General features: G+C 39.2%; 1 protein-coding gene across 5 annotated transcripts in view; it reads left to right on the forward strand.

Annotated features, from left to right (window-relative positions):
• The window catches only part of LOC126263669 (peroxisomal multifunctional enzyme type 2), a 533,675-nt gene that overhangs the window by 447,347 nt on the left and 65,470 nt on the right, over positions 1 to 20,858 (forward strand). For all 5 annotated transcript variants that reach the window (XM_049960781.1, XM_049960779.1, XM_049960778.1 and 2 more), the window contains exons 5-7: positions 5,435 to 5,579; positions 5,748 to 5,875; positions 6,107 to 6,223. In XM_049960781.1, coding sequence (XP_049816738.1) covers positions 5,435 to 5,579; positions 5,748 to 5,875; positions 6,107 to 6,223 — 390 coding nt within the window. The remainder of the gene's footprint in view (positions 1 to 5,434; positions 5,580 to 5,747; positions 5,876 to 6,106; positions 6,224 to 20,858) is intronic.

Genomic DNA, 20,858 nt, shown 5'->3' on the forward strand with positions numbered 1-20,858 from the left:
CCCCTGGTTTGGTTTAGATACATTGATGACATCTTTACCATATGGACTCATGGTGAGGCTGACCTACTAAAATTCCTGGAACCTCTGAATATCTTGTCCCAGTTCACATGGTCTTATTGTGAATCCCATGCCACTATCCTTGATGTTGATCTCATCCTCACCGAAGGCCAGCCACACATTTCCGTCCACATTAAACCTACCAACAAACAACAGTACTTACGTTTTGACAGTTGCCATCCTTTCCATGTCAAACGTTCCCTCCCATACAGCCTTGGCATCTGGGGCAAACGTATTTGTTCGTATGCAGACTCTTTACAGCAATACATCACCATTCTCACCTCAGCCTTCACTGCACGTAATTACCCCACCAGCCTAGTTAAAAAGAAGATTCCCCGGGCCACCACATCAAATCCTGGTACTGTTGATCCCTCCACAAAACAGCTTCTGAGCACACTACTGATGACTCAGTAATATCCTGGCCTGGAATATGTTAATCAGCTACTTCAGCAGTGCCATGACGTCCTAAAATCATGCCCTGAAATGAGATCAACTTTGTCTGAAATTTTGCCCACCACACCTAGAATAGCTTTCTGTCACCCTCCCAATCTCCGCAATATTTTTGTCAGACCATATGCTCCTGCACCCATCTCCCTGCCCTATGGCTCCTATCCCTGTGACTGCCCCTGCTGCAAGACTTGCCCTATGCACCCTCCTACCACCACCTATAATAGCCCTGTAATGGGCATAACATATACTATCAAAGGGAGAATCACTTGCAAAATGACACACGTCATATACCAGCTATTATATAAACACTGTTCAGCATTCTACATTGGCATGACTACCACCAAATTATCAATTAGGATGAATGGGCATAGGCAGAGGGTATGTACTGGCAACTCACAATATCCTGTTGCAGAGCATGCTCTACAACATGACATTCGTGACCTCAGTGCTTGTTTCACCACATGCACCATCTGTATTCTCCCCCAGACATCAGTTTCTCAGAATCCGCAGGTGGTAACTATCACTACAACATGTCCTTGGTTCTCACCACCCACCTGGCCTTAATTTACGTTAATTTCTTCCATCTCAGCTTTTCTTCATTGTAATTACTCTTTGCTTCAATCCGTTTTAGTTTTCTACATCTTTATTTTCTTTCCTATCTATTTTTCACTGCCCCTTCCCACCTCTGTTACGTACAATGCACTTAGCTTCTCACTCTTATTAACTTGTGCACAATGTTTTAGTAATAATCTCTATCTTACATATTACCCTGTCTTCCATATTTAAGCTCTCAGGTTTTCAAACCTTGTCCGATGCAGTCCCCAACGATCAGTCTTTCCTTCTCATCCCGTACAGTAAGTCTTCCTTGACCCGCAGTTCTGGGTGGCTTTCCCAAAATCTACTCCGTTTCCTAGACCCCTCCAGTCCTTTTCCTTCACCCCTCTTCCTTCATCTTCAACCCTTTTGTCTGAAGAAGGAGCCACTGGCTCCGAAAGCTTGCCAATCGCAACAGTTTTTTTATGTATGTGTTCTGCCACTGCTTGGTGAGGTGATTTTTTATCTATCCAATTAAATAAGTTCCTTATTGAGGTATGACACTATTGTTTCTCTGTCTAGTTTGCTGAACACACAAATCTTTCTGCTTGTTTGGACTCCCTATGTGTTTTGATATTCACTGTTGCTATAACGCCTCATTGCTACTGATCCCAGTTTCGATGTGGACTTCCGCAAAGAGGTCAGGTCTGTTTGTTGCCATTAGATATATAATATCTCCATCAATAGCGAGGTTCTGAACTATCATTTCTAGGCAGTTTACAGCGAAGGCAATTAGTAATGTTTCACAGGATGTCTTTTCATACCTCTATCAAAACTATAATTATCCCATTGATTGTTGGATGATTAAAATTTCCTCCAATTGATTAAAGTATGATTGTGGAACTTACGTTAAGTGAACTGAGGTTTTCTCTAAAGTTTTAAGTTACATCAGGAGAAGAACAAGGTGCTCGATAGACAGACCCTATTATAAATTTTTGTAGACCCTTGATACTGAGTCTTGCCCAAACAGTGTCCAATTCAGCTTCAATTTCTATCTCAGTGGATCTAAGTTTCTTGTCTTCTGCGACAAATACACCACCTTCATTTCCAGGTGCCCTATCCTTTCGATATATGCTTAAATTTTCCCCAAAGATCTCACTACTGTCAACTTCAGGTTTTAACTAACTTTCTGTGCCTAATATTATGCGAATTTCAGTGTGTTTTAGGAGAGCTTCAAACTCTGGCACTTTGTCATGAATGGTTCAACAGTTAATCACGAGGATTGTGGAACTCCCATCTGTGGCAGGCATTTGTGATGTTCGCCTGCTTTATTTCTTCGTTGATAGTCCTCAGTGTCGACATACTGCATTGTTATACTGGCTGAAAAATGGGGGCGGGGGTGGGGGGTGGAAGTTCAACACTGACTACTGTAAATGATGTAGTCAACAGTTGCAAAGTTGCGTTCACAATTCTTTACTTTCACTGTGCACAGCCCCCCAATATTACACAGTTATATGGCCAGTTCACTATTGGTAAATGTTAAGCCTCATTTATTAGGTTGCAGGCAAACATCAACATACTGCTACAATAGCTTGCTGTTGAACATTATGAGCACTAAATACCTAACCACACAGTTCACAGTTCTTGCAGAATAATAATATACTTGTGACACTATTTCTCAAGCAACTTGAACAGACATTGTCATTGCCTTAACACATGGCCCACTTGTGTTACACTAATTCATATGTTTAATGCATTGTTGTTACTCTAACTGATACAGACTTCCTGTCGAAAATCCTCCATGGACTGACTGTCTCAGGATAAAAAATCTGGCACTGAAACTATACTTTGTTTGATGTTTAATTTACAGTAATTACAATTAAAACATAACTCATTCAGTTAACTGAATACATGGAAAAATTCCTTCTTTTTAACAGTTTCTTCTACCACAAAGATTAGGCTGAACTATTTGTTTAAATAATGAAATTAACAGATATAGTTAAGGAAACAATGCTTTTGACAAACCTGCTAATTATTTTGGGATTAATTGAGGACTTGTTTTGCTAATATGTTTTTGAATAGAGCCAAATAAATACTTTAAGAATGCTAGCAGTTCTTCTTCCAAATATTTATAATTATCACAGAATTTATGTTTGTTTATAAGTCAACAATAGAATTGAATTCACAAAACAATTACTAATTTCACCCTATAACAAAAGATATTAACTAGGAATAGTCAAAATAAATTAGGAAATTGATTATATACACAAAACTAAGCACAAAATTAGATCAAGTGCTATATTTCTTAAGACTGAGGGCCAACTTTTCTCTTTTATGAAAATGCAGATTATACTCATTTAGGCCTTTGTTAATTGTAATTACTCAATAATAATAATAATAAAAAAGATGTTAAGGAGGCAGATGGCAGAACAAGAGAGGAAGTAAAAAGATCCCAGCTTGCTTCGTCATACGTTTCTTTGGATCTTACTCTGTTACTTCTGAATTTCCCACAAATATCATTATCTGGATTGGAGGGAGATTCGCCTAATATATATATTTAAAAAAAAAAATTTAAAGTGTAGTGCACACTTGACCATTTAGGGGGACCCTACAACTCTCACCAAACCCTCTGAGTGTATGGTTTGGACCTTTCACCCGATTAAGAACAAGGAGTGTGTCTTCTGTTCTGGAGCAATGCTCCAGATTGAGAGCTTCCATTGAAACTCTATGAACAAGGCTGGTATTCTCAACCCTCTCTGTTAATCACTCGAATGCTGCTAGCATGACCTCAGAGCCTAGACAACAGGCATCATTTGTTCCAACGGGAACCACAAGTTGTATTTGTTTACACTCTGTTTCCTCAATGGCTGCTGAAATAGCCTCTTCAAGATGCTGAATGTGGTCTCCAGGCATACACACTGAGTGTATCTAGTGTTTCTTCCCACCCCTTGCTGCCATTCCCTTAAGGGGTACCATTATTCACCTTATGTTTGAACTGCTGATGATTAATAAACATACCCTTTTCTCTCTGCCACAAAATGGGCCTCTCCAAAACAGGTGAAGTGCAACTCTGGTAGCTTTGCCAACACACCCATTTGCAGCAGCTTCCAAACACTTGACAGTAGTCAGGGCGATATCCAGCTGCTCATGTGTAGCAACCAACTTGTCCTCTGCCTGAGAACAGAAAACATAAAGGGGCTGCATTATGGCTGATGCAATATTTTACAGAACAGTAAACAGTTTATTCTTGGTGCTGTATTTTACAGAATAGTAAATGAATAACTTTATACTGAGCTTGCAATTCTCTTTTAATTTATGTGTTTGTTGTACTTCAAATATTATCAGTAGTCTTTAAGTAATTTATACCCAAAAACGAGGTATCTATTGTGACAACAGAAAACTTGGTACAAGTTCTACAGTACCATCATTTTACGATAAATATGGACAATGTACACTGCTACTAAAAGACGGAACTAGTATAATGTGATATGTTACTTATTCTTAATAACTGTAAACTACAAATGCCAATTTATTACGAATAGGTTACACAAAACACTCAAATTGCAAAAATCTTTGCAAGTTCCAAAACTCCTCAAAATATACCTTTCTCATGTAAATATATAACAAAATTTGGGAAATGTTAGTTTGTGAACAAGGTACTGTGGCCAAGATTTCTGAAAAGCACAGTCAATCTTATAGCTGACAGAATAACATTACAGAATATGACACATTCCTATAAAGCATAGGTTATGTTTAAAATTGATTATTTAATATTACACAATGTATCTTGACATTTGCGCTAGTTTTGATAAAATTGGCATGAAAAACACATTTAAATTTTATGTCAAATTTTTGTATGTAACTTTTTGAAATGAATTTATGTAGCACTTGTGATTTTACTCTTAATACAAAGGAAATCTGGGAGTCAGCTGAAATATGTGAGTGTAAGTAAAGAAATGTGTGAATTGCACAGATTTTGTATCCATTTTTATACTAGCTTGCCAAAGGAAAGTGCCAGAAGCAAACTACAAACTTTGAATCTGAGATAGCTGAGTGGCAAAATTGTCTGAACGATTACATTATCATGCTGAATTCCATCTCTGATCATGCACAAGCAAATGCAGACTAAGCCATGATGCACCATATCCAATATCTACTCATGTATAAAAACTAAATATATATCCACTACTCTTGTCAGCTGCCTGACATGTAAAGCTGGAAATTTTATTTAAAATGTCTTACAGTGCTAAGTGCTTAAAAATCAACAGTTCTAATTGTGCAATCTTAATGACAGCTATGAAAATCCTCATTTATTTAGTTTGATTTGTGTTGTGTTTGCTTTTATTAGAAAAGTACTTGGCTGCCAAGCCAGTGATATAACTTCCTTTTTCAGACTTGATCCAAAGGGTTCATCTGAAAGGAACTTTTAAAACTACTCAAGCAGCTTGGCCACATTTTAGGAAACAGAATTATGGTCGAATCATAGTAACAGCATCAAATTCTGGGCTTTATGGAAACTTTGGCCAAGCCAATTACAGGTTGGTTCTTTACTGATAGGTTTCTGGATCCAAAGCATTGTCATCCAAACTACAGGAAAACTTTGAAAGAATATAGGTGCAAAAATATTTCATGTACAGAATAAATTGACTTTTTAATTTTTACTTTTGTATGTACAAAAAGAATAGTAATTAATATCTATCTTACAGTGCAGCAAAAATGGGTGTTGTTGGACTCAGTAACACACTTGCCATTGAGGGAAGAAAATACAACATCCACTGTAATGTCATTGCTCCCACAGCAGCATCCCGACTTACAGAAGATATTCTTCCTCCAGGTTAGTCCTGCAAAAGCACACACGTACATTTCTTTAACCCTAAAATTGTTTTGTACGTATCATAGCAACTTGTGTTTATATCTGGCACCTCACAACATAATAGAATTTGTGTTAACTGCTACTAATGGGACAGATCTTACATCATCTTTAGATCTGTTCAGTTTTTCAGTTATTGAAAGGGTGAATGTTGGATAGTATAGTAATAGATTTTATGGTATTATTTTGTTGCAGACTTTTTTGCAGAACTTCGCCCTGAATTGATTGCACCTGTTGTCGCATGGCTGTGCCATGAAGAGTGTGAAGAAACTGGTTCAATTATTGAATCAGCAGCTGGTTGGGCAGGAAAATGCAAGTAACATTTGTACACACATGATTTATTTTGCTGTTGACATTGCTCCTCTGCCAATTTGAAGCCATTCCATCTTGTCTTACCATGTGCCCCTCTCTCTGTTCTCACACAGTTATTACACTCACTTGGTAATGTGCTTTGTGTATTCTAATATTATCTGCTTTTAAGAGTTTCACTCATGTTGCTCCTTTCAGCAGCAAGGTAACTATAACTAGCCACATGTCTTTAAATACGTTCCGGTATGTTGCATCTTCTTCCCATAGACTTCATTCCTCCTTTTTTACTTGTTCATTTATTTCTGCAGAACTGGAAATATGAGCAAGTTAACCACACATTTGGTCAAGTAATGGTTACTGTTAGCAGTATTTATGTCTGTTCAACTTTCGGGTATATGTTTGTATTCCAGATTAACTTGGAATCTCCAAACAGATTCTGTATGCACTAAATTATGCACCTTTTATATAAACTTACAGCATACATGAGTGATAACATGATCCTCAGCTCCTGTTATGCATTTTCTCATAGCCACATAACATACCGCATAATGCTTTCAGGCAGCTTCACTGCAGCAAAAGAGTTTTTACAGGATGTTTTAAAAAAACTATGTATCTTGCAGACTGATTCTCAAGAAATTGGGTGTAATGACAGGTCCATCATTATTTATACTTAGTCTCCTATTCCATAAAATAAAAATAAAAAAAAACACACCTAGAGACAAATTAAGGCCAACATTTCATTATCACAATATACGCCACGAAGAAGATTGGCCAGTTATTTACAACACTAAGCAAGACTCACAATAGCTCTATGTACCTGGAATAAAACTGTTCAGTGCACTGCCGCCTACCTCATTAAAATCCTTCAGACGTGTTCTACATAACAGACTTAAAAAGAAGGCTTTCTATGCCATCAATGAATATTTTGATTGTGCAAAAGATGATCTAAAATTTTAACTCATACTCCATAGGTTTTTATGCAGATCTACGTGATTAGTTATTTTCTTTATTATTATTATTATTTTATATGTATTATCCAAATAGTACCAATTATTAACATCATGCACAATGCTCGAAGATGAAGTAAGTAAATATTCTCTCCATCTATTCTTTAGCCGTCTCTGATATCTGTGGTAACTGGTGGTAATGAAGCAATTACTCGATAGTATAGGGAATATCAGCATATTACAGCAAACACATTGTAGCTCAAAATTACTAAAAACAAACACAAATTACCTTCATTACTTGAAGACAAACTGACACTGTGATAAACATATTTCTTTAAGCAGATGCTGCCACTTACAAAGAACATCCAGAAATGAAAATAAGTGATACACAGAAAGCACATGGCATAAAGTATATGCTACACTCAAGCACAGCCAGTTTCGTTTATTTCCTGAACTAGAAAAAAATGAAGATTGGATGTAGCATATATGCGACATAAGGTCTGAGAATGATAAGCAACTCATTGTTCTCCTCTTCTGTGATGTACTTTGTTTCTTTGTTCGATTTATGCTTAATTCTTATCCTGTGCAAAGAAGCCAACCTATTCCAGTCAGACTTTGTGTCACATTTTCTTAATTCTCATATAGAATGGTGATGTCATCCACAAACTATAAAATTTCTTGTCATTCATTATTGCTTTTCAACTTTTATTACTTGAACTTGGGGTTTATATATGTTATACATATGTTATTTACCCATAGCTGTATTCTGTCCCTGTGCACTTCTCAGTTTTAGATATCTCACCTCATCTTAGATTGTTAAACGCTATCTCTATTTCCACAAATACTGTGATGCTAGCTTGGATTTTCTTTTTTTGTCTCTCCATTTCTAAGAATAAAGGGGGAACTGTTTCACAGGTATCTTCTAAAATTTCTAAAGACAAACATATCTTGAAATTTTCTTTTCTTTTTGGAATGTAACAATATTAGAGAAGGAAAGTTGCTACTCACCATATAGTGGAGAGGCTGAGTCATGATAGGCACAACAAAAAGATTCACACAATTAAGGCCTTTGTCAACAATAGGCACGCGTCCGTGCGCGCGCGCGCACACACACACACACACACACACACACACACACACACACACACACACACACACACACACACACAGGTCTGCAGTCTCAGGCAACTGAAACCACACTGCAGATGTGTGTGCGAGTTGCGTTTGCGCTTGTGTGTGTGTGTGTGTCTATTGTTGACAAAGACCTTAATGGTTGAAAGCTATAATTGTGTGAATCTTTTGTTGTGCCTATCGCGACTCAGCATCTCCGCTATATGGTGAGTAGCAACTTTCTTTCTCTAATATTGTTACATTCGATCCTGGGTTTTCCATTGTTTGATTTCTTTCCTTTTTCCTTTTATTTTTCTTTATTATCATCAGAGTAATGGTTTTTTAGTTCTCAGTTATTCATTTGTGCATTCTTCAGTTCCAGTGATGAAGCTTTTCTGAATATGTAATAGCATTTCTGCTGCTTAATAGAGTGTGGAACTAGATCAGGTAATCTTCTAATTCCTTTGTCTTCTGCCATAATCCAAATGCCTAACTGTCAAACCATTCAGCGTGCAGTCATTCTTGATCGTATAATCATAATGCATTTGTCTTTCATATAAATTTTCTCTTATTGAATGTAAGGTCCACCTTCTGTTATGAAAAACATTCTTTTTTCATATAGATAGAAATATATTTCAACAGGTTTTTACCCCCTTCAGTGGATTTTATTTATTTAAATCCTGATCTTTTTATTGTAGGGTTATGTGGTGGGGTTTTATTTATTTGATTCTTTTTTTCTGTTATGTTATAGGGTTATGCAGGACTCTCTGTACATTACAGTGTGCTTGTAGCTTTTCATTTGCAAGTTTAGCTCTCACCAGTCTTTCTTTATCTGCATTCTCATGAGTTGTAAAGCACACACAAACGCTACACATATTTTGCAGAACCTTGTTTGTAAATAACAGTGATCAAACTTCTTCAAACCACAATGTAACTTTTGTTGTTACGTGCCCAGTCCCAGTTTGGCATTTACTCAAGACGACACAAAGATTTTGAAGTGTGGTTGGGTTTATAAGAGAAAACAATGCTTTGCATAACAGCCAGATCTTATATCCAATAATTTTTATCTTCAATCATGGCCAATGCAAGAGCTGAAAAACCAAATGGTGAATAAATTTTGTCTTCTTCTATTTGGTTGTGGGTCATCTTTTTCCCATTTTAGAGACGTTTAATGTACACTGGACTTTTATTTGCCCTTTTTATGCAGTCAAGTCTTGCCCCATCAAGACATAGGTGAACATCTTTACTTTTTATATTCTAGAAATTACATTTTGTCTTCCTTTAGCAGTTTTTGTTATGTATTATTATATGTTTTTGTTGCAGTAATGGAAATTCTGAACAGCAACAACAAACAAACAGTCTGATTGTATGTGTATCTGCCACTATATTTTCAAATTTCTTTGACATTCTCTCTCTTCCCTCTTATTTTACTTCATTGCTCTTCTTGTTGATATTCCTCGTAATTGACTCTAACCATGCCATCCTCTGCTTTCCATCACATCCTTGCATTCTTGTTAATTTGTTCTTCAGTTGACAAGTTAGTGTTTCTTCAATTATCCACGATTTCTTTGACTTCGCCAGTGATGTACCTGTGGTCACCTCCATGGGCCTCTTTTTTATTCTTCTTCTGTACGAAGACCAGTGGTCGCTGAGTCAGAAAATCCACACTTAATGTGATTCTGTCTTAATTCAGCTGTATCTCACTGTCATATGTGCTTCCTTTCCTCCTCCTCCTCCTCCTCCTCCTCATCTTCATCCTCATCCTCCTGCACCACCATCACAAGAAGATTACTGGATTCATTCACTTTTTATCTCCTTACAGCTTGTTACTTCATGTTCTCATATTTTCAACCAATTATAATGTTGTACATGAATTTCTGGTGTGACCATGCTCTGTCTTTGTGTGTCTCTCATTCCCTTGATCCAAATAGTACACTAGTGTGAAAAGCAGAGCAGGTGGCTAAGCACATAGTTTGTACAAGTTGTATAGCTTAAATACCATCTTTTATGACTGTAATAAAAGTCTTATTAAGACAAATGTATTTCACTTCATTTTAAAGCATATTCAGTGGCCAGGTATTTTTTATTTCTTATGCCATTCATCCCATTCTTCTACATATATGTGGTAGGTCTTAGCATACATCACTTTCACTGACTCTAGGTGGTTCTTCACAACACAAAAATGTGATTATATTTGGTGCTAGTGAAAGTGCTGTGTGCTAAAATCTACGACATATGTGTAGAAGAATGATGTCAGAAACAAAAGACCTGACTACTTAAAATACATTAAAATTAAGCAAAATGTATTTGATCTTAATGAGGCTTTTATTACAGCTGCAAAAGACAGTATATAACCTATATAACTAGTATAACTGCAACTGCGGAAGAAAGAGCCCTTAAAACAAAGAAGACAACATAATTTCTCATGTTGGTGACTGCTCTGAGTAGGCTCCTAACCCCATAAGTCTCTCTTACCCTGCATTTGTAAGTCAGTCTGTCCACAGTGTCCTCCTGTAGCCCCAAATCTCAAGAGCCTATAGTATAGAGATGGGCAAACTCATTCATCCTTGGGAACTAGTTCACTGCTGATCGTTCTTTTTTGGGAACTGTTCATTTTTACTTGTTCACCGTTCAGTTGTGCTTGGTATACGGTTCTTATGAAAAACTGAAAACTAGTAGTGTAGGTGACTGAAGAATGGAGGGCACCAATAGGGGGCACTTATCTCCCCCCTGGAGTATAGAGTTTTTATTCATTACAGAATTCTTACACACTTTTAGAAGTAATTTCTGTGATTCTGGAGAACCTGTCGTTTAGCCAACCGTAGCCTTGTGTAGCTGATCGCAGGGAAATAATATAGGGTGGCGCATGGAAAACCGGCCCCGAGTACAGGACTGCTTGCCAATTACGGATGATGTGTTGCCGGTTACGAGAAGATACAACAAACAGACAAACATGTAATAATTAGGCAGCATAGAAATAACAAGCTAATGCACGCAACAATTGCGAAACAATCGATGATGATGTGTAGAGAGCTGGAGAAGAGAACATGAAAATCTCACGCGACGCGCATGGGCTATAGCTCATGTAGTCTTGTAAACCTGTTGGTGGCTGTTTCCCAACTTAATAGACCACAAGTGTCTTGCATAAAATTCTTCGTTTCGACTTCCACTACATAGCTATGCTACGTTGTAAACAATAATCGTTTACACCCTATATATACTTCACGTTGTCTCTGAGTTCGTAGGCGAAGTAGAGACTTCATGGAAGCATAAAATAAAATGTGGTTTTCTCATACTTGTGTCACATGCTTAGTAAAAATTAGGTTTTTATGTTGCATTATTAACGTTAATGCAGCAATAATAATAATAATTAAGTTCGCAGTAATAAAGTTTTTGGTTTGAAAGCACCTTCTGAACAAATGTTTTTGAGATAATAAGTAAATATGATTTTATGGCAATCTATGTCTTTTCAAATGGAGAGGCACTGCTTTTCCTACTGAACCAAAATGACCCACAATCCACTTTTTTTTTTTTTTTCAAAGAAACAGAACTAGCAGGTAACAAATTGGAAACAACCAAACTTAAAAATAATTAGAGCCTTCCTAAATGTAATGTTTTGTATATGAAAGATACACGAAAAACATTTTATATGAATTTTCTTACACTAAAAATTAAGCAAATTATTGAAAGCTTGCCGCTAAATCAAGTCTATGAAACCAAAAAATATATGAATAACAAAAAAAACCTGCCTTGTTATAAGTATGTCTTCTGCTGTTCATTGATATAATGAAGTGAGCTGATATGCCCTTTTGTTACCTGAAAAGACGTACCTATTACATACAACGTAATTTTTATGTAATTTACTTAACTATAAAATACTTTTTGATTACCGGTCGTGGACACTGAATAGCCAGAACCAAGTGCAAGAACAGTTTGGAACACATGTAAAATAGGCGAGCGCAGTGAACGAAACGAACAACTGGATACTGAACTAACTATGAGTAATCGGCAGTGGAACTGAGACAGGTGGTCATGCGAAGAACGACGAGTGCGGCCGAGGGAGACCGAGACTGAGACGAGCACGCGACCGAGGCTGGAACGAGAACTGCCGAAGTGACCGCCGCGACCGAAGTGACCTAGTGAACTATGAACTGATCATTCCTTGTTCCCGGGAACTATAAGTAGACCGCCGCGACCGAAGTGAACTATGAACCGATTGTTCCTTGGAATTCGTTCCTCGGTTGTTTCGTTCATCTTGGTGAACCATTCCTTTGCACTCGTTCGTACGCGAACTACCCATCTCCACTATAGTACTTTCTTTTCGGCCTTTGTCAGTATCCAAGTCTGTGATCCATACAAGACTATACTCTATATGCATCCCATTAATGCCTACAAGATTTTTTAATATGGTATATTACTCATCATTACTAGGCTAAGACCTTAATCCACACATGAATATACTTCATAGTCCAGTATATGATTCCTAAATCTTTACCTCATGATATGTTCCTGTTTATTCCCCTTTTTCCACTCTCCAAGTTCTCCATATTTTATGGACTGTAAGACGCTACAAACTATAAGAAGCACCTGTGACTAAAACAAATCTTAGTTTATAAAACTGAAGTAATCTTTAAAATGTCTGAAGATCATCATCTGAACTTCCATTTTCTTCTCCTCCTTCTTTATCTTCTTCCATTTTATCATCATCATTATCATCTTCATATATAAGATGGTCTTCACTACCGTTGAGAGCATTACTTACGTCACTCTTCTTGAAAGATTTAACAATAATGTCTTGTCTCACTCTAGACAACTACTGTTTTATCCATTGGAAATTTGAACACCTGCATCCTGTACGTATGGCATCGTCTTACACCACCGTTACAACAGTTCTAGCCCCATCAGCTCCACCAACCCCAGTCACCTCTCAGAGCCGGAAGACTACACCTGCGCTCTTGACTGTGGTGGACACTTCCCTACCTGTTGCTTCTGCACCACCTACTTTGGGAGCAAACCCCCCCCCCCCCCCCAACCGTCAGGGATACCATTGGGGATATCAGTGCCCACTTCTGCGCCAGAGAAGCATAGGTCTTCTTTGGCTCCTCCCACTAGGAAGGGGTCCCTTGGGTCACTCTCTTCCCAGGTCTCTGCTAGTGGGAACGATGACACCAGTCAGTGGCTGAAGAGCTGAAAAGCAGCTGGTCATAGGGCTTCATGTTCATTCCCAGTCCCGGAGACTGAATCAATGAAGTCCTCCCAGCAAGGGAAAGCCAAGGAGCAATGAGAGAAATCCAAAAAGAAGATCCCAAGGACCAAGGGAATTGCGGTGGTGCCCCCACCACAACTACCTACAAGCTCTGCGTCTGCGGATGAGGTGGAGATTCTGGCATCCACTGAGGACCTAGATCTCGCTGGACCCTCAGACAAAATGGATATAGACTGCTAAGGCTATAAGTCGGTTGCAGCAGGTGACCCTGAGGTGTAAATTGCATCATTGACTGTTCCATGCCTTCCCAGTCTCACAATGATGTCATCCTCTAGTGGAATTGCGGCAGTTTTTTCACCTCCTGACTGAGCTGCAACAATTGTTAAGCTTTACACCTGCTCTCTGCATTGCCTTCCAGGAAACCTGGTTCCCGGTAATGCGGACCTCTGCCCTCCATGGCTATAAGGGATATTACAGGAACCGTAGTGACTATAATCGAGTGTCAGGTGGAGTTTACGTTTATGTCCTAAACTCAGTCTGTAGTGAAATTGTGCCCATTCAAATCCCTCTTGAAGCTGTGTCTGTCAGAATACGGATGACACAGGAAATAACTGTCTGCAATGTATATCTTCCTCCAGATGGTGCAGTACCCCTGAGTGTATTATCTACACTGATTGATCAATTCCCTAAACCTTTCCTGCTTTTGGGAGATTTTAATGCCCATAACCTCTTGCGGTGTGGCACCGTGCTTACTGGGCGAGGCAGAGATGTCAAAAATTTACTGTCACAACTCGACCTCTGCCTCTTAAATACTGGGGCCACCACACATTTCAGTGTGGCTTGAGGTAGTTACTCGGCCATTGATTTATCAGTTTGCAGCCCAGGACTTGTCCCATCTATCCACTGGAGAGCACATGACGACCTGTGTGGTAGCAACCACTTCCCCATCTTCCTGGCACTGCCCCAGCATCAGGCACACGGACGCCTGCCCAGATGGGATTTAAACATGGTGGACTGGGAAACTTTCACCTCTGTTGTGACCGTTGAATCTCCTCCACACGGGAACATTAATGTGATGATTGAGCATGAGACTACAACAATCCTCTCTGTGGCAAAAAACACGATCCCTCTCTCTTTACGGTTCCCTTGGCAAAAGGCAGTCCCTTGGTGGTTGCCGGAAGTCACTGAAGCAATTAAGGAGCATCGGTGAGCTCTACAGCAGTATAAGTGGCACCCTTTCCTGGAGCACCTCATAGCCTTTAAATGGCTCCATGCCTGCGTTCACTAACTTATCAAACGATGGAAGCAGGAGTGTTGGGAGAGATATGTCTCAACGATTGGGTGCCATATTTCATGTTCCCAAGTCTGGGCAAAAATCAAACGTGTTGTCGGGTACCAGACCCCAACAGGTGTTTCTGGTGTTATCATATATGGCATGTTATCTACCAACACAATCGTTATTGCTGAGGACTTTGCTGAGCACTATGCTCGAGCGTCTGTGTCAGAGAATTACCCTCCAGCCTTTTGTACTCTCAAATGGCGGGTGGAAGGGAAAGTCCCTTCGTTCACTACATGCCACAGTGAATCCTATAACGTCCCATTTACAGAGTGAGAGTTCCTCAGTGCCCTTGCACATTGCCCCCAACACTGCTCCTGGGCCAGATCAGATCGACAGTCAGATGATTAAACATCTCTCATCTGACTACAAGCGACATCTCCTCGTCATCTTCAGCTGGATCTGGTGTGATGGCGTCTTACCATCGCAATGGCGGAAGAGCACCATCATTCCGGTGCTCAAACCCAGTAAAAATCTGCTTGATGTGGATAGCTATCAGCCCATCAGCCTCACCAACGTTTTTTGTAAGCTGCTGGAACATATGGTGTGTCGGCATTTAGGTTGGGTCCTGGAGTTACATGGCCTAATGGCTCCATGTCAGGGCGGCTTCTGCCAGTGTTGCTCTACCACTGATAATCTTGTGTCCCTTGAGTCTTCCATCTGAACTGCCATTTCCAGACCAGACGCCAACACCTGTTTGCCTCTTTTTTTTTTTTTTTCCTGAAAAGCATGTCACACAACCTGGCGACATCCTATACTTGCCACATTTTACAAGTGGAGTCTCCGAGGCCCGTTCCTTGTTTTTATCCAACATTTCCTGTTGCATTGTACTTTCTATGTCCAAGTTGGTGCCTCCCATAGTTCCCCACATATCCAGGAGAATGGGGTCCCACGGGGCTCTGTATTGAGTGTATCTTTATTTTTAGTGCAGCAGCTGTAGGGCCGTCCATCTCACCTTCTCTGTATGCAGACAACTTCTGCGTTTCATACTGCTCCACCAGTACTGGTGTTGCTGAGTGGCGCCTACAGGGAGCCGTCCACAAGGTGCAGTCATGGGCTCTAGCCCACGGTTTCCAGTTTTCAGCCGCAAAGTCAAGTATTATGCACTTCTGTCGGCATCGTACCGCTCATCCAGAACCAGAACTTTACCTTAATGATGATCCACTCACTGTAGTGGAGACATATCAATTCTTAGGACTGGTGTTTGACTCCGAATTGACTTGGCTTTCTCACCTTTGTCAGCTTAAGTGGAAGTGCTGGCAGCACCTCTTTGCCCTCCGCTGCCGAGCAACACCAACTAGGGTGCAGATTGCTCTATACTGATGCAGCTCTAAAGAGCCCTTGTTCAATCCCGCCTTGACTATGGGAGTCTGGTTTATGGTTAGGCGGCACCTTCAGCGTTGCATTTACTCGACCCAGTGCACCACTGTGGCGTTCGCCTAGTGACAGGAGCTTTTAGGACGAGTTCGGTGACAAGTGTCCTGGTGGAGGCAGGAGTCCCTCCATTGCAGGTTAGGTGTGCACAACTGCTGGCCAGTTACATTGCACATGTTCATAGTTCTCCTGCACATCTGAATTACCGTCTCCTTTTCCTACCCACGGCAGTTCATCTCCCGCACTGGCGGCCCAGGTCAGGGCTTCCAATTGCAGTTCGTGTCTGATCCCTTCTTTTCGAACTGGTGTCCATGCCTTTACCACGTATACTTGAGGACCATTCACATACACCTCCATGGTGTACACCTAGGCCGCGGCTTCGCCTGGACCTTTCACACGACCCTAAGGATTCAGTTAACCCCGCGGCTCTCCGCTGGCACTTCCTCTCGATTCTTGACATGTACCGAGGCCATGAAGTGGTTTACACTGACAGCTTGATGGCTGATGATCTTGTCAGCTTCGCGTATGTCCACGGAGGACATATTGAACAGCATTCCTTGGCCAGTGGCTGCAGTGTTTTCACTGCAGAGCTGGTGGCAGTGCTGCTATAATGTTCTAGTCTCCCAAACTGTCAGATTTCACCACCACCACCACCACCATTGTTGTTTTATTAGTTACTTGGTTTCTTAATCATCTTCATTAGCTTACTGTGTGAGTATGTAAAGCTGACACAGGTGGGTAGCAGTGGTGCCGACTTACAAAAAATATCGGGGGCCCCATACTGAGGAAATTTTCTAAATTTTAGATGAAAAATAGTGAGTTGTAAAGTTTTTTAAAGCATTTTAGAGTCATATGATAAACATTAGAACCCCGAAAACTGGACTCTCGATAACTCGACACTCCGGGAAACTCGACAAGTGTGACATGTTTTTTTTTGCTTTGAGAAAAGAAACAAAACATAAACACGCACGGTATTTTCATAAAAAGCTAATTTAATTTACAGTAAGAATCATGCTTGTAGACAATTACAGAGCAGTGAATATATAGCTCTGAAAAGACTCAAATTATGTTTAAATAAATCTTAAACTATCATTAAAACAAATAAACATAAAATATTGCTGTCACACTGTAATAGCACTTTGATTAATAAGTGAAATAGCTAATTTAAGCTTACTTTGAATAAGGCTCAGAGTTCATTAAATAAAAGCAATATCTCAAAATTAAGCTTTAATGCAGTTAATAAAGTTAATACAGTATGCCTAATACTTTCAGTCAAAAGTATGTAAATAGCGGGTTTTAATTGGATTTTACACCCTAAAAATATTTAAGTATTTGAAAATAACTAATACAGTACTATAGTAATATAGTAATACAGTACTAAACTAGTACTAGTATTTTGAAACTGAAAATTTAACATTATTTATGTATTTAATTCTCTATTTCATAAAGATTTTTGATATTGCTCAAAATGCCATTATCAGGTGTCTTTAGAAAGGTGCAAATGTCGACCGTCTGACTGGATTACTGAATATGAAGTTGTTCATGACTGGTCGGATATCCGATTCATCCAAAACATCTTGATGGGCATGAAGAACAGCCAAGTTAAGTCGCTTCTGTTCCATTATTGATTGGAGATATGACTTCAGATGTTTAAGGGTGCTAAATGACCGTTCTGCTATTGCTGTCGTGTTTGTAACTACTTGGAGAAGCTTAATGCTCTTCACTACTTCACATAACATTTCTCCAACTGTAGGCTCTTGTGTAATGTACTTTCTTACATCACGCATGTTTTTTAAGACCAGTTGTTCTGTATTAGCGATATCAGCTAACATATTCAAGTGTAAGCGAAGTGTCTCAATGTCTAGGTCATTTTTGAAAAACTCAGTTGATTTTTCCAAATTTGTTTCACCTCTGTTTACTAAAAGCAAGCACTCTTGTTCAACCGCAATGACCTGTGTGAGTCCAGTTGAAGCAAACCTCACAGCAATGCAAGATTGCACCATTTCACAAACTCTAATGTAAATAGCTTTGTAGTATTCCTTTGGGGTTTTGAAAGTGTGCCGTGAGCTGGCTTCGTTGTTTTCGTACTTCTTTGGTATACTTCGATTCCGTGGAAGCGAAGGATTGTCAATTTGTGAAGGTTTTTCTTTTAAACACAATGCCCATAAGTGTTCAAAACTATCACGCCTTCCATTCAGTATACAACTCAAGCCCTCATATATTTTTTTCCAGATCAGCAACACTTCGATAAGGACATTGATTTTTTTCATTGACATACTCTGCTGGGTTCCTTGCATGGCAATAAAGGCATAAAAAGAAATAAGTCTTGAATTGTAACAGTGACTCAAGGTAGCCTGCACATTTTTAACCTGCCTCTGTTTTGTCCTCTGCAGAAAATGTTTCAAAAAACTCTAGAAGTTCTTCAAAGTTCTTCAATATTCTCAAGATACTAGAAGCTCACATAGTCCATCGAGTCGGGCAAAGAGGTCGTAGACCAGCTTGGTTGTTGGCACTCTCACAGCATATGCTTCTGAAAAGTCCCATCCTTTTGTTGGATTCCCTTACGGTGTTTATCAAGTCCTTGGCTAAAGCCATAATATCCCTCATAGACGTAAGATGGCAGAGACTGTCTACAACTGCCAAGTCTAAACTGTGAGCAGTGCAGTGCACATAACGTGCTTTTGGTTGTATATCCAAAACTAACTTCTTTAGTCCTTTGAACTTACCTCTCATATTCGAGGCACCATCATAGCACTGTCCTCTTAAATTATCCATTGACAAATCAAGATGTGCAAAAATGTCTTTTAAAATACTAAACAGAGTTTATCATTCAATGTTGGGGATCTCGTATAAGCCAGTAAAGTCTTCGTTGATGATTAAGGAATCATTGACAGTACAAATACAAAATGACTCTTGTTCGTGACTCAAAGAATCACGTGTTTCGTCAACCATAATAGAAAAATGTTCAGTCTTCTTGATTGAAGCCAATCCCTTTCTCAACACAGACTTTCCTAGTAGATCAATGATCTTATTTTGAATATTGTGGGAAGTCCACTTATACCCTGAATGCCCTAACCAATTCTTAAACTCAGGTATGTCATCCTTTCGGAGTTCCAGCATTTGAAAAAAATTTGAGTTTACATCTTTATGCCCTCTAATTGCTAGTCGTTGTCGGCATAGAAATTGCACAGTAGTAAAAATTGTCTCAAGCTAAATGGGCTTTCTTTATATCACTGTCTAACTGTTCATTCAATTGGGAGGCCACACTTCGGTTAGTGATAGAATTTAGCTTCAGAACACCTTCTTTATGCGTAAACGTATTTTCATGGAGACAGAATTTTTCCAAAGCCTTTTTCCAGTTAGAAAACCCTACAGAAGTAAATGCATCTTCCTTTTTTTGAAGAAAATTGTAATAGATTTTAGCACCTGCCTCTTTGCATGTTTTGCAAAATTTTTTTCAGTAGATGCTTCATATTCTAGCCATGTATATTTGATCAACCAAGACGTCTGAAATGATCTTTCCTTACCAGATTGTCCAGACTTTGGCTGTGAACGGTTCGTGTCTGAAGACACGAAGCAATTGATGACACAATAATAGTTGGTGGTTGAGTTGCAATATCATTAACTTCCAAGCGCGCCTTTTTGGTAACAAGTTTATTCATTGCAAACTTAATTCACAGTACATTAAGAGACTAAAGTAAACAAATAAAATATAGTCATATAAAATAGTCCACTCGGTACTAAAGTCAGAATACTAAACTTGTATGCAGCTTGCACTGAATGAAACTATCCACACTGAATGACTGCGACAGCAGGGTGGACTTTATATAGCCACGGCGTCGTAATGTTTTGAAGTGTAAAGGCGACCTGAGGTGGAGGGTTCCAGGTGCTTCTGCTCCAGCCGGTGCCATACTTTACCCGAAGGTTCGAGCACCGAGACAAATTCTAAGTGTGCCATCAGCACCGTAACACTATCATGATTCACACTGCTCGTTTTCAGTTAACCTGCTTACTACCATAATAATTATTTGTTTTAACTCATTACTGAATGTATTTTAAAATGTAACTATTATCAAACAAGGAAAATAAAAAAAATTCCAACATAGTTTTATGATTTTACAAAGTATAATATAACTAATAATTTTCGTAAATTATTGGGGTGGGGAGGGGGGGTCCACCCCCTCCAAACAAATTTTTGAGGGGGCTCGGGCCCCCTCAGGCCCCAAGGAGTTGGCGTCTGTGGTGGGTAGTATTGGTTTAATATAAAAACTGGCAAGAATAATTTGTTGATTATGTTGCCCATATTAACACATTCTGTTGATCACATTCTGTTTAGAGAAACACATTACACCATTATTTAACAGTATTCGTTACCACACAGTTGCGAGACCATATATTTCAGCCCTCTTTCCATTCTAATTCCCTAGTTCCTACTAAGTTTCATTTGGAGTGTCTATCTTTCTCTTTAGATTTTCCAGCTGTCCCATAAATTCTAACACCATCCTCATCAGTTTGTAACATGTTAATTATCTTTTCCCTCATCCTTATGAGTAGTGTCTGGAGATCAGGGGACAATATTATCTCAATAACTTTCAAAAAAGCCATTTGTCATCAGAGAAAGTGTGCCCAAAGCATCCGCATGCTGTCAGTTCTTTCTGATTCGTC

This window comes from Schistocerca nitens, chromosome 6 (assembly GCF_023898315.1).
Source record: "Schistocerca nitens isolate TAMUIC-IGC-003100 chromosome 6, iqSchNite1.1, whole genome shotgun sequence".
Taxonomy (NCBI): Eukaryota; Metazoa; Arthropoda; class Insecta; order Orthoptera; family Acrididae; genus Schistocerca; species Schistocerca nitens.